The sequence below is a fragment of the Dryobates pubescens genome, chromosome 4 (genome assembly GCF_014839835.1).
Source record: "Dryobates pubescens isolate bDryPub1 chromosome 4, bDryPub1.pri, whole genome shotgun sequence".
Classification (NCBI taxonomy): domain Eukaryota; kingdom Metazoa; phylum Chordata; class Aves; order Piciformes; family Picidae; genus Dryobates; species Dryobates pubescens.
The window spans coordinates 24,820,062-24,839,370 of record NC_071615.1 but is presented as its reverse complement, the minus strand read 5'-3'; the positions used below and the strand labels follow the sequence as shown (position 1 = coordinate 24,839,370).

Here is a 19,309-nt window from a genome sequence, read left to right as displayed (position 1 = left end):
TCACTCCCATACCTAATACACAAAGAGCAGCTTATATAAAAATTAGGAGCCGAAATACCAACACATACTGAATCCAGTGGCTTCCTTCCAAGCCTGTGTTTCCTGGCACTTTCCTTGAAATCTAAATACCCAAAGGCAGCCTTGTGAGTTAAAAAGAGGTTTTCAGTCTTTCAGTCCTTTAACTTGTCCCCACAGCTACCCCCTGTCCATTCACCACTTGTGCAAACACCTCTGAATGCCAGGCAGCTAGGTAAATACACCCATACGGACAGACACACACCACAACTCCAGCCAGAGCTGTTCTGACCCGTTCCACCTGAACAAAAAGAGGGCTGCAAAGACACAAACCTTTGCACACTGTATCCTTGTTCATGTTGCAGCTGGAAACATTACAGGAGAGCTGGATTAGGTTTTTTTTCGACCTCATAAATAAATAGTTCTACCTTCAGGCAAACCTGGACAAGTCCAGAGCTGCATTCCTTCAAAGTTAAATCTTTTTATGTGTGCTTGTCTTTTCCTTTTTCCTTACCCAACAAACACAGGTCCTCATCCCTTGCAAACTCTTTCCTATAAAATCCATAAAGAAACAGACGTGGTTTGCACTTCCAGCTCTTGAACCACAACAAAGCTGCTTACCTCTTTACTAGGCACGATCAGGAACCTCCTGCAATAGACAACCATTGGCTCATTTAAATCACCTAATACTCTCCAAGCAAAACCCCGCACGGAGGAACGTCACAGACAGGGCAAACACCCCCACTTTAAGAGGCAAGAAATGTCCCTGCTCCTGCTGTTTGAGCCACAGCTACTCCTCCTGCTGCTGGAGATAAATGGTGTTGCAAAAGAAGCATGAGACTGGTATCAGCCCGGAAAAGCAAATGAAAATGTAAACAGGAGGGAGGAGCCTGAGGGGACAATCAGGTTCAGTGAAATCTGAACTCCTGAAGCCAAGGAGGGGTGGAAATGTGTTGGCTGAAAAGGGAATTCAGTCTACAAGCTATTTCCTTAGCGTCTTTCTTCCCTCAGGACGTTTCAATACCCAAACAAAGGGAAGTGACTTTCAGCTCCCAGATTGCTGGCTTTTGATGTCTTTTTCCTAAAACAAACAGCCTTGTTCCTCCACACTGAACAATCAGGTCAGAAATTCTTATCCACGATTTCAAGAACTGGAGTTCTCAGGCAAGAAAAGTTTTCTGGGCATCCTGCAGCAGTAACACTTAATTTTCTGAAGCAGCTGCTGCTCTCAAGCTCCCAAACCACATTAGGATCTGACTCCTTCTCTGTCTCTGGATAGACTCAGCTCAGTCTAAGGTAAGTCAGCCTCCTATAATAACAGCTGTATCTCACCACATGGCAGCTCGCAAACTTTTGCTCCAAGCATGATTACAAACACACGTGTGCATCACCACCAGCCAGCCATGCCCATAGACAACATCCATTTTCTACTTCAGGGACTGTCAGCACTTTAACGGCTTCTCTGATGAACAAAGGATAAAAGTGGCTCTTACAGCCATAAAACACCATCACAGAATTGCTTCAGGTGGAAGAGACTCCTAAGATCATCGAGTCCAACCATCAACCTAACACCACCATGGCTATTAAAACACATCCCAAAGTGCCGTGTCCACATGGTTCTTGAATACCTCCAGAGATGGTGAATTCACCAGAGTGATGTAGAGGGGGAGAATCACCTTTCTCAACCTGCTGGTCACACCTCTCTTGATGCAACCCAGGATCCAGTTGGCTTTCTGGGCTGCAAGTGAACACTGGCAGCTCATATTGAGTTTCTCATCCACCAGCACCCCCAAGCCTTTTTCTTCAGGGCTGCTCTCAAGCCAGTCACAGCCCAGCCTATATCAGTGCCTGGGATTGCCCTGACCTAGATGCAGGACCTTGCACTTGGTCTTGTTGAAAATCTTAAGGTCCTTAAACCTTGAATCATTTGAGAGGCGAAGCAGAGGGCAACCAGGACCCTACAGAATTTGTATGCTGTGCAATTGCTAATCTGTATTTCCCAGCCATTCAAAAGGATCAAAAGTACATTTGTACTTTAATGATTTTGTAAGTGCTCTGGAGTAAGAAAAAACTGCTTCACAGAGCACAGCTTCTAGATCAAAGCCTGGCTGCTGTCCAGCCAGCACAGAGCACAGGCAGAGCCAGCCAGCTCAGAGTCACCCTTAGAATACTACTGTAACATATTGTCACACCTCTGCCCACCTGGGATCAAAAGAAAATCACATTTGTGCTGTGATCCAGAGTACAAAGAATAAACTGGTCCCTTTATTTCTGCAGCTCAACACAGAGAAGCTAATATCTGTCATGTCATATTGACTTTACTTCTGCACGCTTCTCAGTGATGTGAACACAGACTCAGGAGTAGCTTGTGCATGGATAACCCAGCAAAAGAATAACAAAATGATAGAGAAAAAAACAGAGAACATGAAGAACCTGAAGACACAAAGTAGCCTGTATCACTTCAGGGACAGCTCAGTGCCCAGGGCTACCTCAAGAACTGATGGATTAAGGCTTTTCCAACCTAAATAATTCTGTAATTATGCCACAGTATTTTTGCCTTTGTCTGAGAAGAAAGAGAGATGTGCCCTTTCATGATCATATGCTGACAGACTCCAGGAACAGAGAGAACAGCACAGCAGACCTCTAGCAATGCACCTTTTGCTTTCACAGTTGGAGAGATGTGCACAGTAAGAAGCAGGCCTGTGTTCTGACAAAAAAGGCTTTCCTCTGCTTATTGGAAGTTCCTTCCTTCTGCTGAGCCTGGAAGGAGTTTGAACTAGCTGCTCTTCCTCAGCATTCAGCTGTTGGCCATGTCTGAAAGCAAAATCTAGAGGAGGTATCAATAAGCAGACAGCCTTGAAGTCTGCCCCATCTCTGAATTTCCCCTTACTGCTTAGTAGCCTGTCCCAAGGCTCTCCAACAGTTATGCAAATCTTTGCAAAGTTCTTAAGCCTTGAACAGAAGGTATTGCAGATAAACATTTAACACTCAACTAGTGAAACTGCTGCAGCACAAATAGAGATTTCCAGACCAGCTTTCTGGGATCAGTCCATGAGTGACAACTGCAATGTCTTTAGCAAAGCTTCACTTGCAACTACCAGGTACCATTGGAAAAAATCAGCAAAACACTACAGCTGACTGCACTAAAGGATGCTACCGTTACCAGTACAGCTAAAATTCTGCTAGTATCCCATGGTTTGGAGAAATTAATTTAACCACATTTTACCACCAGAAGTGCCTATGGTTTATAGTAGTAGAAGGACACTTACCACTGTACAGGTTGAAACAGGTAGCTCTTAAAAATGAGACATTGAAATCAAAAGCTACAGTGCTACAGGCTGGGGTCAGAGTGGCTGGAGAGTGGCCAGGCAGAAAGGGACGTGGGAGTACTGGTTGATAGTAGGCTGAACATGAGGCAGTAGTGTGCCCAGGCAGCCAAGAAGGCCAATGGCATCCTGGCCTGTATCAGGAATAGTGTGGCCAGCAGGAGCAGGGAAGTCATTCTGCCCCTGTACACTGCACTGGTTAGGCCACACCTTGAGTTCTGTGTCCAGTTCTGGGCCCCTCAGTTTAAGAAAGGACAGCCCTATGAGGAGAGGCTGAGGGAGCTGGGCTTCCTTAGCCATACAGAAGAGGAGTTTCAGGGGAGACCTTATTGCTCTCTACAACTACCTGAAGGGAGGTTGCAGCCAGGTGGGGGTTGGTCTCTTCTCCCAGGCAACCAGCACCAGAACAAGAGGACACAGTCTCAAGCTGTGCCAGGGGAGGTTTAGGCCTGATGGAAGGAAGAAATTCTTCACAGAGAGAGTCATTCGCCATTGGAATGGGCTGCCCAGGGAGGTGGTGGAGTCACCATCACTGGAGGTGTTTAGGAAGAGACTGGATGGGGCACTTGGTGATATGGTTTAGTTGATTAGATAGTGTTGGATGATAGGTTGGACTCAATGATCTCAAGGTGTTTTCCAACCTGGTTAATTCTATTCTATTCTATTATATATGAAGTGATTGTGCAAGTACTAACACCAATTCAGGAACACATGCTAGGGCAAAAAGTCCTTCTCTATATACCTTTCTATTGCAAATTCAGTCAACCATGGTTTAGAGAATTACAGTTCTCTTTAAAGAACTACTATTTGCAGAAGATGCCTGCTGCAAAAATCTTTTAAAGAGTTCTCAGTTCTTCAGTACCTGCTGTATGTACTCAAGGGCAGAAACTAACACCTCTGTGTCATGAACCAGCATGCCAGATTCCAACAAAATGGTCAGTTCCAGGGCAACTCCAACAGCAATGCATGTCCAGTTTGCTGGAAGAGCCCTCCTTCAAAACCCACCACTAGTTATAGAATAAAAGCACTTTCATAACTAAACAAAACATTCTGCACAAGCTGTAAGCAGAAAGTCATCAGGCCTTTCTAATTAGCAGAACATGCTTGCCAATGAGAAGGGTGAACACCACACCACATCACACCACAAAATCATTAGCTTCCTTCTGAAGGGAGTGGTGTAGTGGCTAGCTAAAACCCTGAAGCTAGATGAGGAGAGAAGGTCACTGAAAGGTAATCTAGCCAATAAAGGCAAGGTGCATGATATTAAAGGACTAGTAAAATGTGCACTAATTACAGAAATTTATCAGAAAAGGATTGCTATGGCTTCATGGTGGCCTAAAAACACAAGAAGCTCCAACTACTTTCATGCTGAAGTCTGGATCTTGTAAATCTTGTAATTTGGGGGTTATAATGAAGGCCAAGTTCACTCATGCACATGAATGAACACATTTAAGAGACAGCATGACCTCTTATGTCATGGACAAATGGCACCATGACTGATAATGCCCTCCACTTACATTTTCATTGGTTGCTGGACTAAACACTTTAAAAACAAGATGTACAACTGCATGCTTGCTTGGGTGCAGGCACAGATACGTACTGATACACAGAGAATGTGGGAAGGAGAAGGCAGAATGCTAGTCACAGTCACACGTGTTAGCTTCCTCCAAGTTTGTACTGCCTGAATCCTCCTGTGAAGAGAAGGGTCTTTTGCAGAGCCATACTATCCTGGTGTGAGTTGGACCAGCACTAATTCCGCTCAGTGTTGTGAGTTGCCACCTCAGTCTATGCTCAGGGCCAGCACTTTCTGCAGCTCCAGGCAGGTTTGCACAGACAGTGGCTGCTGATCGAAGTGACAACATCACAGGGAGAGTCAGCACTAAGGTTTGGGGTGCAGAGCAAGGGCACTGATACATCTTGTGTGCTACCTTGGGCTGCAAGAAGGAAAAGGCTGCAGCTGCAGGAAGGAGGGGACAGGACAGGTGACCCTAAACTGTCCAACAAGGGATTCCTTCCCATGGACAGCATCTTCAGGATAAAGTTGAGGGATCACCAAAGTCAAACCTCTTCTCTAATGGCCGGCATCTGGGGAGGACTCTGCTCTGCCTTCAATCCCAATCTCTGTGTTCCTGAATCCAGTGACAGAATCCAGCTCCTGAATGCAGTGACAGAATCCAGCTCCTGAATCTAGTTCCCATCCACCTCTGAGTTCAGCTGGGACTTCTGCCACAGCATCAATGGTGATGGAAACTAATTGCCAGTATTGGCTTTGTATCTATTTGTATATCTGTCACTTTACTGTTATTATTTTCATTAGTTTAATTTCTTTCCCAACCCATCAGTCTCTCCCTCCCTTATTCCCTTTCTCTTCCCTTTGGAAAGGCAGAGACGTTCACAGAGAGCCTCTGTCAGTTGTCTATTGGCCAGCCCAGCCCTGACGCTTAACACTGATAACAACAGAACTGTAAAAGCTATCTGAATGTACTGTAAACTACCATAAACATCTATTAAACCACTCACATTTGCCTTTGTGTCTAAAAGCATAATGCAAGCCTGACAAAGGGGTGGTGACTAATTCCTTGATATAACAACAGCACCTATTACTGAGACAGGACAGGAAACAACTGGAGGACATGAAAATGCTTTTATTCAAAAGCAAACAATTTGCCTTGCTATTATCTGCAGTGGTCTTGAAAGTACTCGATGTGCAACCTGGGCTTCCAACAAATCTGTGCACTGTTAAAGACACTGATGCTGGGGAGGTACGGAGGCAAGCGTACCCAAATAACCTTCAGAGGATGAAAGGCAAAGAAGCTACCGGAGAATACATAAGTAGGAGCTGACAAAGAATTGAAGGCAATGGAATTAAAGAGAAAGGGAAGCACAGACAAGCAGAGACAGGAGGCTAAAGGAAAAAGCAGGGGCTTTGGTAAATGTCTCAGGAGTTCTGTTTCTAATCTGTTTTTTGCTTCAGCTATAAAACTTGGGATATTTATCTTTGGTATAACCACCCCTCTCTGGCACTTAGTACTTTGGGGGAGGTTTCAGGTTTTATCTGAGAGAAATGTAAACTCAGCACAACTGACAAATGGTTTGTAGCAAAAGCAGTGTGCCAGTGCAACAAGTAAAATGCACATAATTCCTCCCTGCAGACACTGCTTTATCCATGCACGCGCCTGGGTAAAAGGAAAAAAGAATGCTTTTCAGTAGAACATGACAGGCTAAGTTCTGGAGCTCTGCTTAGCACTTAAGTAAACACCCCAGTCTTTCAAAAAGTTGTTCAAGTATTTCTTAAGAGATATTCTTTAAAAGCAAGCCAAAAAAAGTCCCTTTGAATATCTTTTCAAAGTCTGGCCCCCAACTGCACTTAGCTGTTGGCTCCTAACTGACCTATCCAAAATATGCTAATACTTGATTTTTTTTGGTTAACAAAAAAACCCAACCAACCAACCAAAAAAAAAAAACCAAAACCCAACAAAAACACAAACTAACACACCCAAGCAAAAATAAAAATAATTAAAAAAAGAAAGTAAAGAGATGACAGCCCAGCACAGTCTTGAAATGCTTGCTTGAACTTGTATTTAGTCCCTAACATATTGAGCTATCAAATGTTTAAGTCCCAGTACTGTCACAATCAATGCTGTATTAAAGGAGAGAGAATTGCCTATTACTGCACAAATAGTAACAAAACCTTGTGCTCCTGTGTTTGTGCTCAATGTTACTGGCATGCAGAAGAAACCATTTTATGTTAATTTCTCTCCAACTCATTGTCAGCATCACGACTAAGAAGTCTAATGTGATTTAAACTCTACGTACGAAAGCAAGAACATACAAACCTTCAAGAAACGGAAGACCTAAGTTCCACCAGAGAAAAATCAACAACAGGTAGACACTCACAGGCATTTCAGGTACTCTTTCCAGCTGGCAGCATCTTATTGGGTACATTTTTCTATTTTCTACAGATATTTGTATTTCCACTGTCAAATCAAAAGAGGGGAAAATGTTGCAGGACACCTTTTCATCACTCCTTTCAAACAAATCTCTCTTTGTCTCAAAGAACACTGCATCCAGCTGGTGACTAAAAGCTGCAATTACCATTCATTCACTACCAATTTATCCTTCAGCTTCACTCACCAGAAATGGCATCGAACCTGCTGTTTTCTTTGGTAGGCATGTGCATTCCAGTTAAGGCACCAAAGCCAAGCCTTTTTGCCTCAGCCCTTGAGTTTTGCAATACTGAAGAGGCCCTCTGGGAAAACAAGTGTTTAACTACATGAGAGGGCACCTCCCTGTTGAATAGCTATTTACTTTGGGCTGAAGAGGAGAAAAAAAATTTCACTAAAAGTCAAACATCCCATCTAATCACATGGTATGGGTGCATACCAGAATGTTGGTTACTGCCTACCTGGAGACACTTCTCAGATGCTTTCCTTTATGCAAAGAAATAGAGCAGAAGCAAACCAGTTTATTTTTGACTAATTAGTGTTGATTACAGTTTTAGAAGTCTGGAAATTTCTAAGGCAACACTCCTGAGATACAGGAATTTGGGTTCATTCAGCCCTACCCTATTTAGCTTGCATCAAAAACATCCTCATTTCCAAAGCTGTTTTTGCCTCTATTTATCAAACATTGTTAAGCAAGCAAACTCACTTTGCTAGGAAACTGCTAGGTTCTGCTGAGAAAGAGACTTCAAGTTCCTGCCTTGCAAAGCCTTGCTGAAAGACCTTCTCTGGTCGTTTTGAGTGATCTCTAACTTGTTCATGTTCTTTTCTTTTCACAGCGTAGAGCTGGCAGGCAAAAGAGTGCAGAGGGATGCAGTGGTTGTTCAAGTAAGTGAAACGTCTTGAAAATGGAACACAGGACAAGAAACACTCCTGTTGCCAGTCCATTCAACTGAGTCAAACTAAAACAAATCCAACTTTGGCCAACTCTAATCTTTGATGCTTACCAGTTTTCTTTATTAAAACAAAACAATCGTGTGCCTTGACGAAGGACTGCACAGACAAATCCCAGTCACACACAGTCACAGTCTTTGTCTTTAGACTTTATTCTAAAGGGAAAGAACAAATCTAATCTTAGGATGCTATGAAGACACTTAGAATAAACCTGAGATAAAGTAGCCACAGACAGTGCAAAAGGGATAGAGCAGCAGCCATCCTTCCTTCCAGTTATTTACCTTCTCTGTCAAAGCAAGTTCCTGCTCTTTTCAAATACGTTTAACTTTTAAAGTAGTATCTGATTTTATTTCCAGAATACTGCAGACATTAGCTTTATACCAGGATCTGTAAGTGGGTTCTACACAAACTAATGTTTCCTATTCAAAAGGAGACTTCTGTTTTCAGCAGGAGGGAAGTGTTTGTTTTAACAATAGTACTTCTTGCAACAACAGTATCTCTTGCAGCAATATGTGCTATGCCAAGAAATAATCCTGAAATGGATCATTGAGAAATAAAAAACAAACCTCAGCATGTCAAATCTTTTCCACTTAACTCCTTCCTCTGGTCAGGAGGGAGATTTTTTTGAAACTAGTTGTCATTAGGTATTTGAGAGAGTAATATTAGTAAGTGTAAATCACATGGAAAGTTTTCCAGAGAGTGGGAAGTGAGAAAGGATTATTTGCTTCTTTCACATTTTCTTCCCACAGAAAATAATTCATCCTCATGAATGCCATAGTTACAGGCAATAATTGTTTTAACTGGGTTTTAATAGTAACAATAACTACTAAACCCACATTAGTTTACTCCATCACTTCACTTCCAACCACTCCTAAAATATTACCATAAGCCGTCCCAGTCCCCAAATTACTCCTGAGGGGACTTGTATGACCTTAGCAATCAAAAGGAAGAGAGACAGTGAAGTGGAGCTGAAAGTATGTGGGCTGCAACATACGAGCTACAAAAAGTGAAACAGGATTATCAAGAGGAACTGGGACACATTTCATCCTTTGATGCAAGAGAAGATACGACTCATTTATGGCCAGAGGTGATGCACATCTCTATGGTCAACTTTCTGTACAGCACCAAATGAGCAATCTTTTGTAAAGTCACACACCTATCTATAGCTACAAATGGTTTAGTAGTCATGAGGTCTTGGGTGACAGGTTGGACTTGATGATCTTTGAGGTCTTTTCCAACCTTATTGATTCTATGATTCACATTTATCTGTATCATCTGTATCTGTTACACCTGGAGCTGTGTAAAGTGACACTGTCCAGCATGACATCCTGGTTGCCAAGTGGGAAAAGCATGGTCTGGAGGAGTGGACAACTTGCTGGGTAAAAAATTGGCTGGACAGTTCCACTTGAAGTGCAGCAGCTCAATGTCCCAGTGGAGACCAGTGAGGAGTAGTGTCCCTCAGGAGTGGGTACTGGGACCAATGCTGTTTAACACCTTGTCAGCAACATGGACAGTGGGATTGAGACATCCTCAGCAAGTTTGTGGGTGACACCAAGCTGTGTAGTCTGGTTTGGATGCTGGAAGGAAGAGATGTCACCCAGAGGGATGTGGACAGGCTGGGGAGTTGGGCCCAAGCCAAGCTCCTGAAATTCAACAAGACCAAGTTCAAGGTCCTGAACCTGGGTCAGGGCAATCCCAAGCACACATCCATTCTGGGTGAAGAGGGGCTCAAGACCAGTCCTAGGAGAAAGACTAGGGGGTGTCAGTTGATGAAAAGCAATGTGCACTGGCAGCCCAGAAGGTCAACCATATACTGGGCTGCATAAAAAAAAGTGTGACCAGCAGGAGGAGGAAGGTGATTCCACCCCTCTGCTCTGCTCCTATGAGACTCCACCTGCAGTACTGCGTCCAGTTCTGGGGCCATCAGAACAAGAAGGACATGGAACTGTTGGAGGAGGCCAAGCAGATAATCAGAGGGCTGGAGCACCTCCCCTACAGGAACAAGCTGAGAGGGTTGGGGCTGTTTGGCCTGGAGAAAAGAAGGCTTCAAGGATACCTTAGAGCAGCCTTGCAGTAACTGAAGGGGGCCTGCAGGAAAGCTAGAGAGGGGCTTTTTACAAGGGCTTGTAGTGATAGGATGAAGGGGAACAGCTTTAAGCTTGAGGAGGGGAGATTTACACTGGATATTAGGAAGAAGTTCTTGACAGTGAGGTTGGTGAAACACTGGAACAGGTTGCCCAGGGAAGCTGCAGATGCCCCCTCCATGGAGGTGTTCAAGGCCATGTTGGCTGAGGCCTTGAGCTACCTGGTCTAGTGGAAAGTGTCCCTGCCCATGGCAGGGGGGTTGGAACTACACAATTTTTCAACCCTTCCAACCCAAACCATCTAAGAATATATAAGTGATGCCCTAAGGCAGAAAAAAACCAACCTAAGATAGCATTCAGCAGGATGAAAGTCTTTTCTGTTCCTTCCTGCCCACAAAACACACATCAGACCTGAGGAATATCATGACTCTAGAAGCACAAGAAAACCAATGGCAACTATTTCAGACTTCTAGAAGCCTGTAGAAAGAGCTTATGACTCCTGTGGTTCCAAATCCTATATTCAACTGTATACTTTTAAGTCAGTGTAACAGAAGTCTCTGTGCTAATGCACTGCTTGAGGAGGAGGAAATTTAAGAGAAACCAAGAATTAGAAACTTAATAAAATCTATAAATAAAGTCTATTATGGAGGACCATTACTGCAGTACATAAGAGACACCACCCAAGAGATCCAAAGAGGAACAATACTTGCTTGAAGAAACTCAAATCTCTTGCTTTCCAGTTGTCAAACTTCCTGAACTGTTAAGAGTAAAGCACAAGGAACTGAATCCAGGGAGCAGACTGTCCAAAGCCTGATTATATCCAACACAATGTACACAACCTTCTTACCATCAAAGGGTTCAAGATAATTTAAAAGGCAACTGCCTCTGTCTGCAGTGCTGTACCATGCCAACAATCCAAGATACTTTGGGTACATTTTTCTTTTATCATGTCCTTTCATCTTTTGTTCTTTTGGTAATAGGGCCAAATAGGTGTAGGATTTCAAAAGAGACATACTACTTTCTTGTTCCCTTCTAACTTTCCATTTTAGAACACTGGCATGGAAATAGCCATTGTGCACAAGTATACCTAAAAAGCAAATCCTGTTCACCTCACAAAGCTCTGCTGTAGCCTTCCTGGCCACCTTGATCTGGAATTTCATCAGCACACACATTTTAAATTAACAAAAAAGGTGCATTAGTGTAATACAGGCATCACATGTCACACTAACAGCTCATGTTATTCCTATTGAAATTCCTGTGGGAAAACAGGTACATGAAACAACAGTGATCAGTTCCTGCATAAGGCTAGGAGTTTAACTTAACATGGAGTAGCTTCAAAGCAGGAACTCTGTATCAGACTTCCCTCTGTCTCAGACATGTCACCACTGCTATGCAGACTTTCACAGGCACCATCTTCTAACTTTATCTTTTCTGAGGTACAGAAAAGAGTCTCTGCTTTCAGGATTTAGCCAAAAGCTTCTACGGTTTTTGACTCTGCTCACTTTCTGGTAGTCTCCCACCTGTGTTGAAAACTTGGACTCAATACATCTTTTACAAAATACAAAAGCAGGATATTGAACCACTATAGCAAACTATAAAAGACGGTTCTCCTGGTGTTTATAAATCCTACGTAAAAAAAGACCTAAGCAAACAACTAAGCTTACCTTTGTGTTGAGTACAGATCTCATCCTTAGGAGAAAAACTTAGCTGTCCTTTAGCCCCTCTTGATCTTTTGCCCAGCCTATGCAGAGACAAAAGCTCTGCCTGCAATTCAGTTGTTGAACATCACAGAGTAACACTCTGCCTCCTGAACATTTGCTTAAAAAAAGAGTATCTGGATACATCTCACATCCTTATGGGATATTCTCTAGCTTCAACAGTAGTGATTTCTCTGCAGATGCACAATAAACATCTTGATACCTAAGGCAACACATCACACTTGTGTCTTATAGCTGGTAATTAAAAATGCACCAAGAACACAAACTACACCTATGCGCTTATTAAGTGGCACAAATGACTTCTAAACAATAGGGAAACAAGCTAATTGTACTTGTGAATGTGATCAAGCCTTCCACAAGACAGGAGCGGCACACGGTTCTCTGTCTTCCAGCCATGTGCTGCCTACACATTTACCTCTGCTTTCAATTGCCTCTACCTACAAGGCAATGTGGGAGGATGGAAAAGTTAATCTGACCAATCTAAGCAATTGAACAATATCTGACATCAATGCATTGCTTGCTGAGGGCTAAGTATATACAAAGAAGGTGGGAAAGGATTGCAGCGGCAGGGAAGGAAGCAAATTATATGGAAACATCCTAAGCAGAAATCATCTTCAGCCAAGATTCAGGCTGAATCATCACATTCTTTCTGATGTTATGCCTTCTAAAAGACACTGAACAGTCTTATCCAACTATAAAACCTTTGATGCTCTACCTGCCCCATGTGACAGTGCCCAATAACTACTCCACTTTTCTGCAGATTGAAGTCTCCTGTGGATTAGGAAATACTTCTTTACAAGTACAATGCAGTGGAACAAAGTCAAGCTCCCAGTACACCTCTGCCTTTAAGTCTCACTACTGCTGTCATTAGATGGTCAGTGCTGAATTCACATTATAGAAATCAATGGAAACTGAGCCTTAAGAGCAGCTAATTCACTCTCACAGCTCCACCTCCCTTTCATGTCATACAGGAGAGTTGTAAAAATTAAAAAAGGACTTTGGCATCCACTCAGTATCTTCTCTCATGTTTTCACTTGCCACAGTGTCAAGCCTGCATGTGTACTGAGGTGGGCAGGCAACAGATGGGACATTCTGAGTCCTTACAGGAAAACTATATCCATTAAATGCACAACATTCACCTAAGCAAAGCATCAGGAAAGCATTTATGCTGGAGTCAGAATCTGAAAGCAGTGACTAGAAGCTTTCATATTCTGCACGTATCAGCAGATTACAGAACAAAGTCTAAAGAAATAAAGGGGCAGTTTGGAAACAGGTAAACTCATCAGGGGAAATATGCAGACCCTCTGCTGTTTGGTTTTCCTCACACCTCCTGCAACACTCCAGATAACAGAAGTACTGAAGACTACAGACTCCCACATAATTTTGTTGTTCTTAGTATTCTGTAACAGGATTTCAAATAAAAGCTTTAGAATGAAAAAAGCCAAACCAAACCAACCCACAAAAACAAACAAACAAACCCCCAACAACAACAAAAAACCCACACCCACACTTCAAGCAAATTTACAAACAAAAAAGTAACTTCTATCCGCCAGTTGTGTCTTTGCCCAAGTCAGTGCATTAACAAAAATCTCTCTTAAACAACTACTCCAGCTTTCTATCCCTCAGAGGCACTAAAGCTAAACAGGCAAGTGCAGACAGCTACTGAGCATATGGGTGAAGCAGCATTAGGAGGCAAATGAGCTATCCTGGAGCTCTGGCAAAGCTGTGAAAGGTCTCAAGTGACCAAACAACTCACCTTCCCCATCGGGGCTCATGTTTTCATAGGAATCCCAGCGTATCAGTGGGTCTGAGGTATTGTAATCCACTATCACTCCATGGTTATTCTGAAGGTGTTCACATCCTAAAGAACAAACATCTCTTTGAGACCCAAAATTGTCACAGCCCCATCTGTAATGAGATACACACACCCATGTATGTGGCCTTCTGACAGAAGTTCACTCCCCAAACTGCAATATCATATTCTGAAATGTAAGCAGCGACAACAGGGGGAAAGGGGATAGATAAATGAGCTTAAAAAACCCTAAGCTTGAGCATCTCCCCCATGAAGAGTGACTGAGACCTGGGGCTGTTTAGTCTTGCAAAGAGAAGACTGAGAGGGGATCTCATCAGTGTCTACAAGTATCTGAGGGGTTGGTGTTAAGCAGAGGGGGCCAAGCTCTTCTCAGTGGTGCACAGTAGTAAGACAAGGAACAATGGATACAAACTTGAACATAGAAGGTTTCATCTCAACATGAGGAGAAACTTCTTTACAGTGAGGGTGACAGAGCTCTGGAACAGGCTGCCCAGGGGGGTTGTGGAGTCTCCTCTGGAGACTTTCAAAACCCACCTGGATGCATTCCTGTGCAGACTACCCCTAGGTGATCCTGCATTTGGCAGGGGGGTTGGACTCTATGATCTCTGGAGGTCACTTCCACCCTCTGACATTCTGTGATTACTGAATGTACAAGCAGAGAATTTTATCTTCTTGATTATGCTGTATCTCTAACAACTTGGATCAGCCCCTGAAGACAACTAACACCAATGATGCACCCATACTGAAGGCAAGGCACAATAAAACAAAGAGCTTTCCAGGATTACACCACAAGCACAAAGAGATGGCACTAAAGGAGTGATAAGGCTCTTACAGATTATCTTCTGATACCAGAACAACATAGTAATAATGATGAACAGGAAAACTTGAAATAGCCACTCTGTGTCTCTCCCAGTTCCTGGAAGCTGCCAAATGTGGCTTCACTGGGTTAAGAACTGGCTGGATGGCAGGACTCAGAGTGGTGGTGAATGGAGTTAATTCCAGTTAGTGGCTGGTCACAGGTGGTATTCCCCAGGGCCCATCACTGGGGACAAGTCTCTTTAACATCTTTATCATTGATATGGATGATGGGATCAGACTTGATGTGGCTCTAGGCAGCCTCACTTAATAGGACATGTCACTGCTGACTGCAGGAGGGTTTGAACAAGATGACCTTTGAAAGTCCCTTCCAACCCAATGCAATCTGTGAATCAAGTGCACCCTCAGTGAGTTTGCAGGTGACATTGACCTTGGAGGGCATGTTGACCTGTTTGAGGATAGGAAGGCTCTGCAGAGCCAAGTGCTGGGTTCTGCACTTGGGTCATAATAACCCCACGAACGCTCCAGGCCTGGGGCAGAGTGGCTGGAAACTGCCCAACAGAGAAAGACCTGGGGGTGTTGATTGGTAACTGGCTGAACATGAGCCAGCATGGCCAAGACGACCAACAGCATCCTGGCCTGTATCAGCAAGTGTGATGAGCAGGACCACAGAAGCAATTGTTCTTAAGACACATCAGAATTCCAGAGGCATACAGGATCACAGAATCATGGAATGGTTTGGGTTGGAAAGGACCCTACAGATCATCTAGTTCCAACCCCCCTGCCATGGGCAGGGACACCTTCCACTAGACCAGATTGCTCAAGGCCTCAGACAACCTGCCCTTGAACACCTCCAGGAAGGGGACATCTACAACTTCCCTGGGCAACCTGTGCCAGTGTTTCACCACCCTCACAGTCAAGAATTTCTTCCTAATATCCAGTGTAAATCTCCCCTCCTCAAGCTTAAAGCTGTTTCCCCTCATCCTATCACTAGAAGCCCTTGTAAAAATCCACTCTCCAGCTTTCCTGTAGGCCCTCTTCAGTTACTGCAAGGTTGCTTTAAGCTATCATTTGGAGCCTTCTTTTCTCCAGGCTGAACAGCCCCAACTCTCTCAGCTTGTCCTCATAGTGGAGATGCTCCAGCCCTCTGATCATCTTTGTGGCCTCTTCTGGATCTACTCCAGCAGTTCCATGTCCCTCTTGTTCTGATGGCCCCCAGAACTGGATGCAGTACTGCAGATACTCAGGAGAGCAGAGAAGAGGGGGAAAATCACCTCCCTCCTCCTTCTGGTCACACTTCTTTTGATGCAGTCCAGGACACGTTTGGCTTCTGGGCTGCAAGTGCACATCGCTGGCTCATGTTGAATTTTTCATCAACTGACACCTCCAAGTACTTCTCCTTGGGCCTGTTCTTAAGGGATATACTCTCCAAGCCAGCTTCAGAGCAGAAGCATTTCCAACTAAACCAGAGCTGTGCATCTCTGTGGTAAACTGAAAACCAGCCAAACTGATTATGCAAACATAATCAGTCATGACGATATCCAAAAAAGGTGATGTGCTAGGCCACTTCTGTCACTCAGGGTGGGCCAAGCTGCCTACGCTATGCATGTTCTACACAGATAGAAAGATGTTTTATACTAGTCATCAGCAACTGTCCCAATACAGTTTTAAAACACAACTTGGTCACTACTATGCTGAGGTCAATGTAGAGTCTGCATTACATTTTTTTTATTTAATCCAGTAATTGTATTACATATTTCAACAGTAGAGTTCAATTTCAGATCTTCTGCAGGAGAAGCAGAACAAATAAACATTTTATTGTGGTTATTTTTAAACTAAGCATACTTCTTTTTCTGTACACTCACCTTGAATTTTCTCTGGAGTTCCTGAAAACACTAATTCCACTCTGCCATAATCAGGGAAACGGTCATCTGAGAAGAAAGGACAGAATTTCAGCAAGCTGTCTTCCAGGAAAGCAGTTTCAAGGCACTCAGAAATGAGGATTCTCTACAGCTACTGACACATACCCTCACCACTCTCACTTATAGCTTTGCAAATGGTTTCTACAAGAGCCACATTATTTGTCCCACACGTTCTCCAGAAAAGATCACAGAAGTGTCAGGTGGAGTTTTGTTTACATCCAAGAACAGTCAAAAGCAGAACAGATGTACAGCTCTCAAACCTCTCTCTAGACAGACATGACCGATTTTGGCTTTTTAAAGGAAAACACACCCAGAAGCAAAATCAAATTTACTACAAAACTACAATACTTGAGCACAAAACTTTTGTGCGGCCATAAGTGCAGAAAAATCTATTTGATTGTGGTTTGTTAGTAACTAGTCAGGTGAGAGAGTTACAATCCTGCATATAAACACAGCAAAATAAAACTGAGGGAAGAATTTGGAAAATACAAAGACTAGCTACACACATTTTCAAATATGCCTAAAAACTGTACCTCCAGTTTTGGATGTTCTGAACTATGTAGGAAGATCTCCATACTTTAGCAGACTAGGTCACAAACATAGTATCAGGCTCTGTGACTGTTTTTGTCAGCCACGAAAGGGATCAGCTTAGCTCATCTTATTTCCCGTAATGGTGACTAACAGTCACCACTGTAAACAAATGTCTGTGAGAGGAAGTGATAAGGACTGTGGAGCAGTATCTGAATTATTTTGACAAGTTAACTCACTTGAAGGGCTCTTCTTCTCATTAGGGGTTCACCTGTGTCACATGCAATGAGCTAGCTTACACAAAGCAGTCTCCCTTTCCCAAAAAACAGAGATGGGTGGAAAAAAAATCCAAAAACCCTTTTGAAAACAGGTCCTGAAGATGATCATCACATGCACAGGCACACACACGTACCCCCACACACATCCAACCAGCCACAGAAGGCAAGTACCTTTGTTGGCATTGTCCAAGTCCTCTTTGCCAAACACCAGGCCATTTCCTTGAATAGCTCCAGTGTGAAACTGAAGGCGAAAAACCACATCACGAGTAGCTGAGTGGTACTTTTTGTGGTAACACTTCAGCTGGAAAGGGGGAAACACATCAGGAAGTCATTTCTTACAACACTGAAGAGCTGCATGTCCATGCATTAATTAAGTAGAGCGGTGCCATTTACTGCAGACACCTCTGATGATGTAACACATAGGGTATGTGTTACTCAACCCTTCAAAATTATCCAGGCCTGAGGCAAGATAGATCTTGATGTGTCCAAACAGTAATTTCCATTTTCATCACCATCAGTCACCAATCACTATCACAACATCTGTCAGTACCATGTTGGAACACTGACTAATATCCATCCTTCATGGTACCAAATGAAGGTAAAGCTGAATCCTAGCACACCCTTTTCAACAAGACTGGAGAATAAGCAGGGTTTTTAGAAGCAAGCCTGCAAGTTGATTACATCTATTTTATTACTTTCTTAAAACCTACTCTAGTGCTGACAGGATCTCATTTTACATTACTGTGGGAGGTTGGTAGTAGTTTTGACACCTCAGCTAGAACAACACAGAACTCTGAAAAATAACACCAAGGATGAATTCCAGCAGATGAAAGGGAACACAATACACCTACTCTCTAATATCACCTTCCCTTAGACTAGACCTGAGGATATTTTACTTACTAAGTCTTCAAGTCAACTGTAATGCAAAGCCACTCAGCATTCTTACAGACATACACACAAATGCTGGCAATCTCAGTCGCAGCACTGAAATTGTTATATCACCCTGATGATACCAGCACCTCAAAGTCTTTCTTGTATTGAGGGGCCCAGAACTCAAGGTGTGGCCTCACCAGTGCTGAATCCAGAGGGACAGTCACTCTTGTGGTCCTGCCGGTCACACTGCTCCTGACACAGGCCAGGATGCTGTTGGCCTTCTTGGCTAGCATTTAAAATGACAGTGCTGCCACACAGCCAGAGTTTTGCTTTGCACACAGGGATTATATGCACTACATTAGTGTGTATAAAGTGCCTTCCAAATCCTGCATGTGCTTGTATAATAAGAAAGCTTTTCTCTGGTATCACACACTTTTTATGTCCCAAAATGATTTAGAATCAGTTATTTTCATTATAGCATATACTTTCAGGATTGTGCACATTGTGTGCAACATTACTGCCACTAAGGCTATTTTAATGCTGAGTTACAAACGTGCCATAAAACAATTTTTAATAAAGAAACTGGCAACAAAAGCTGCTTACTGTACTTAGTGATGCTATGAAATGGAAATGTTGAGAACAATTGTTTCAGCTCCCGAGTTTTATAAGAATTTATAAGAACTTACAAGAATTTATATGAAGTCATTCTGCCCCTGTACTCAGCACTGGTTAGGCCACACCTTGAGTCCTGTGTCCAGTTTTGGGTCCCTCAGTTTAGGAAAGATGTTGACTTGCTGGAACATGTCCAGAGAAAGGCAACAAAGCTGGGGAGGGGTTTGGAGCACAAGCCCTATGAGGAGAGGCTGAGGGAGCTGGGCTTGCTTAGCCTGAAGAAGAGGAGGCTCAGGGGAGACCTTATTGCTGTTTACAACTACCTGAAAGGAGGTTGCAGCCAGGTGGGGGTTGGTCTCTTCTTCCAAGCAACCAGCACCAGAACAAGAGGACACAGTCTCAAGCTGTGCCAGGGGAGGTTTAGGAAAT

At 43.3% G+C, this 19,309-nt stretch overlaps 1 protein-coding gene across 1 annotated transcript in view; it reads right to left on the bottom strand.

The window, feature by feature from the left end:
- Positions 1-19,309, bottom strand: part of TNS3 (tensin 3) — a 111,971-nt gene that overhangs the window by 70,073 nt on the left and 22,589 nt on the right. Inside the window, exons 11-13 of the mRNA XM_054160963.1 lie at positions 17,567-17,696; positions 16,533-16,598; positions 13,795-13,899 (exon numbers count right to left, since the gene is read on the bottom strand). Coding sequence (XP_054016938.1) covers positions 13,795-13,899; positions 16,533-16,598; positions 17,567-17,696 — 301 coding nt within the window. The remainder of the gene's footprint in view (positions 1-13,794; positions 13,900-16,532; positions 16,599-17,566; positions 17,697-19,309) is intronic.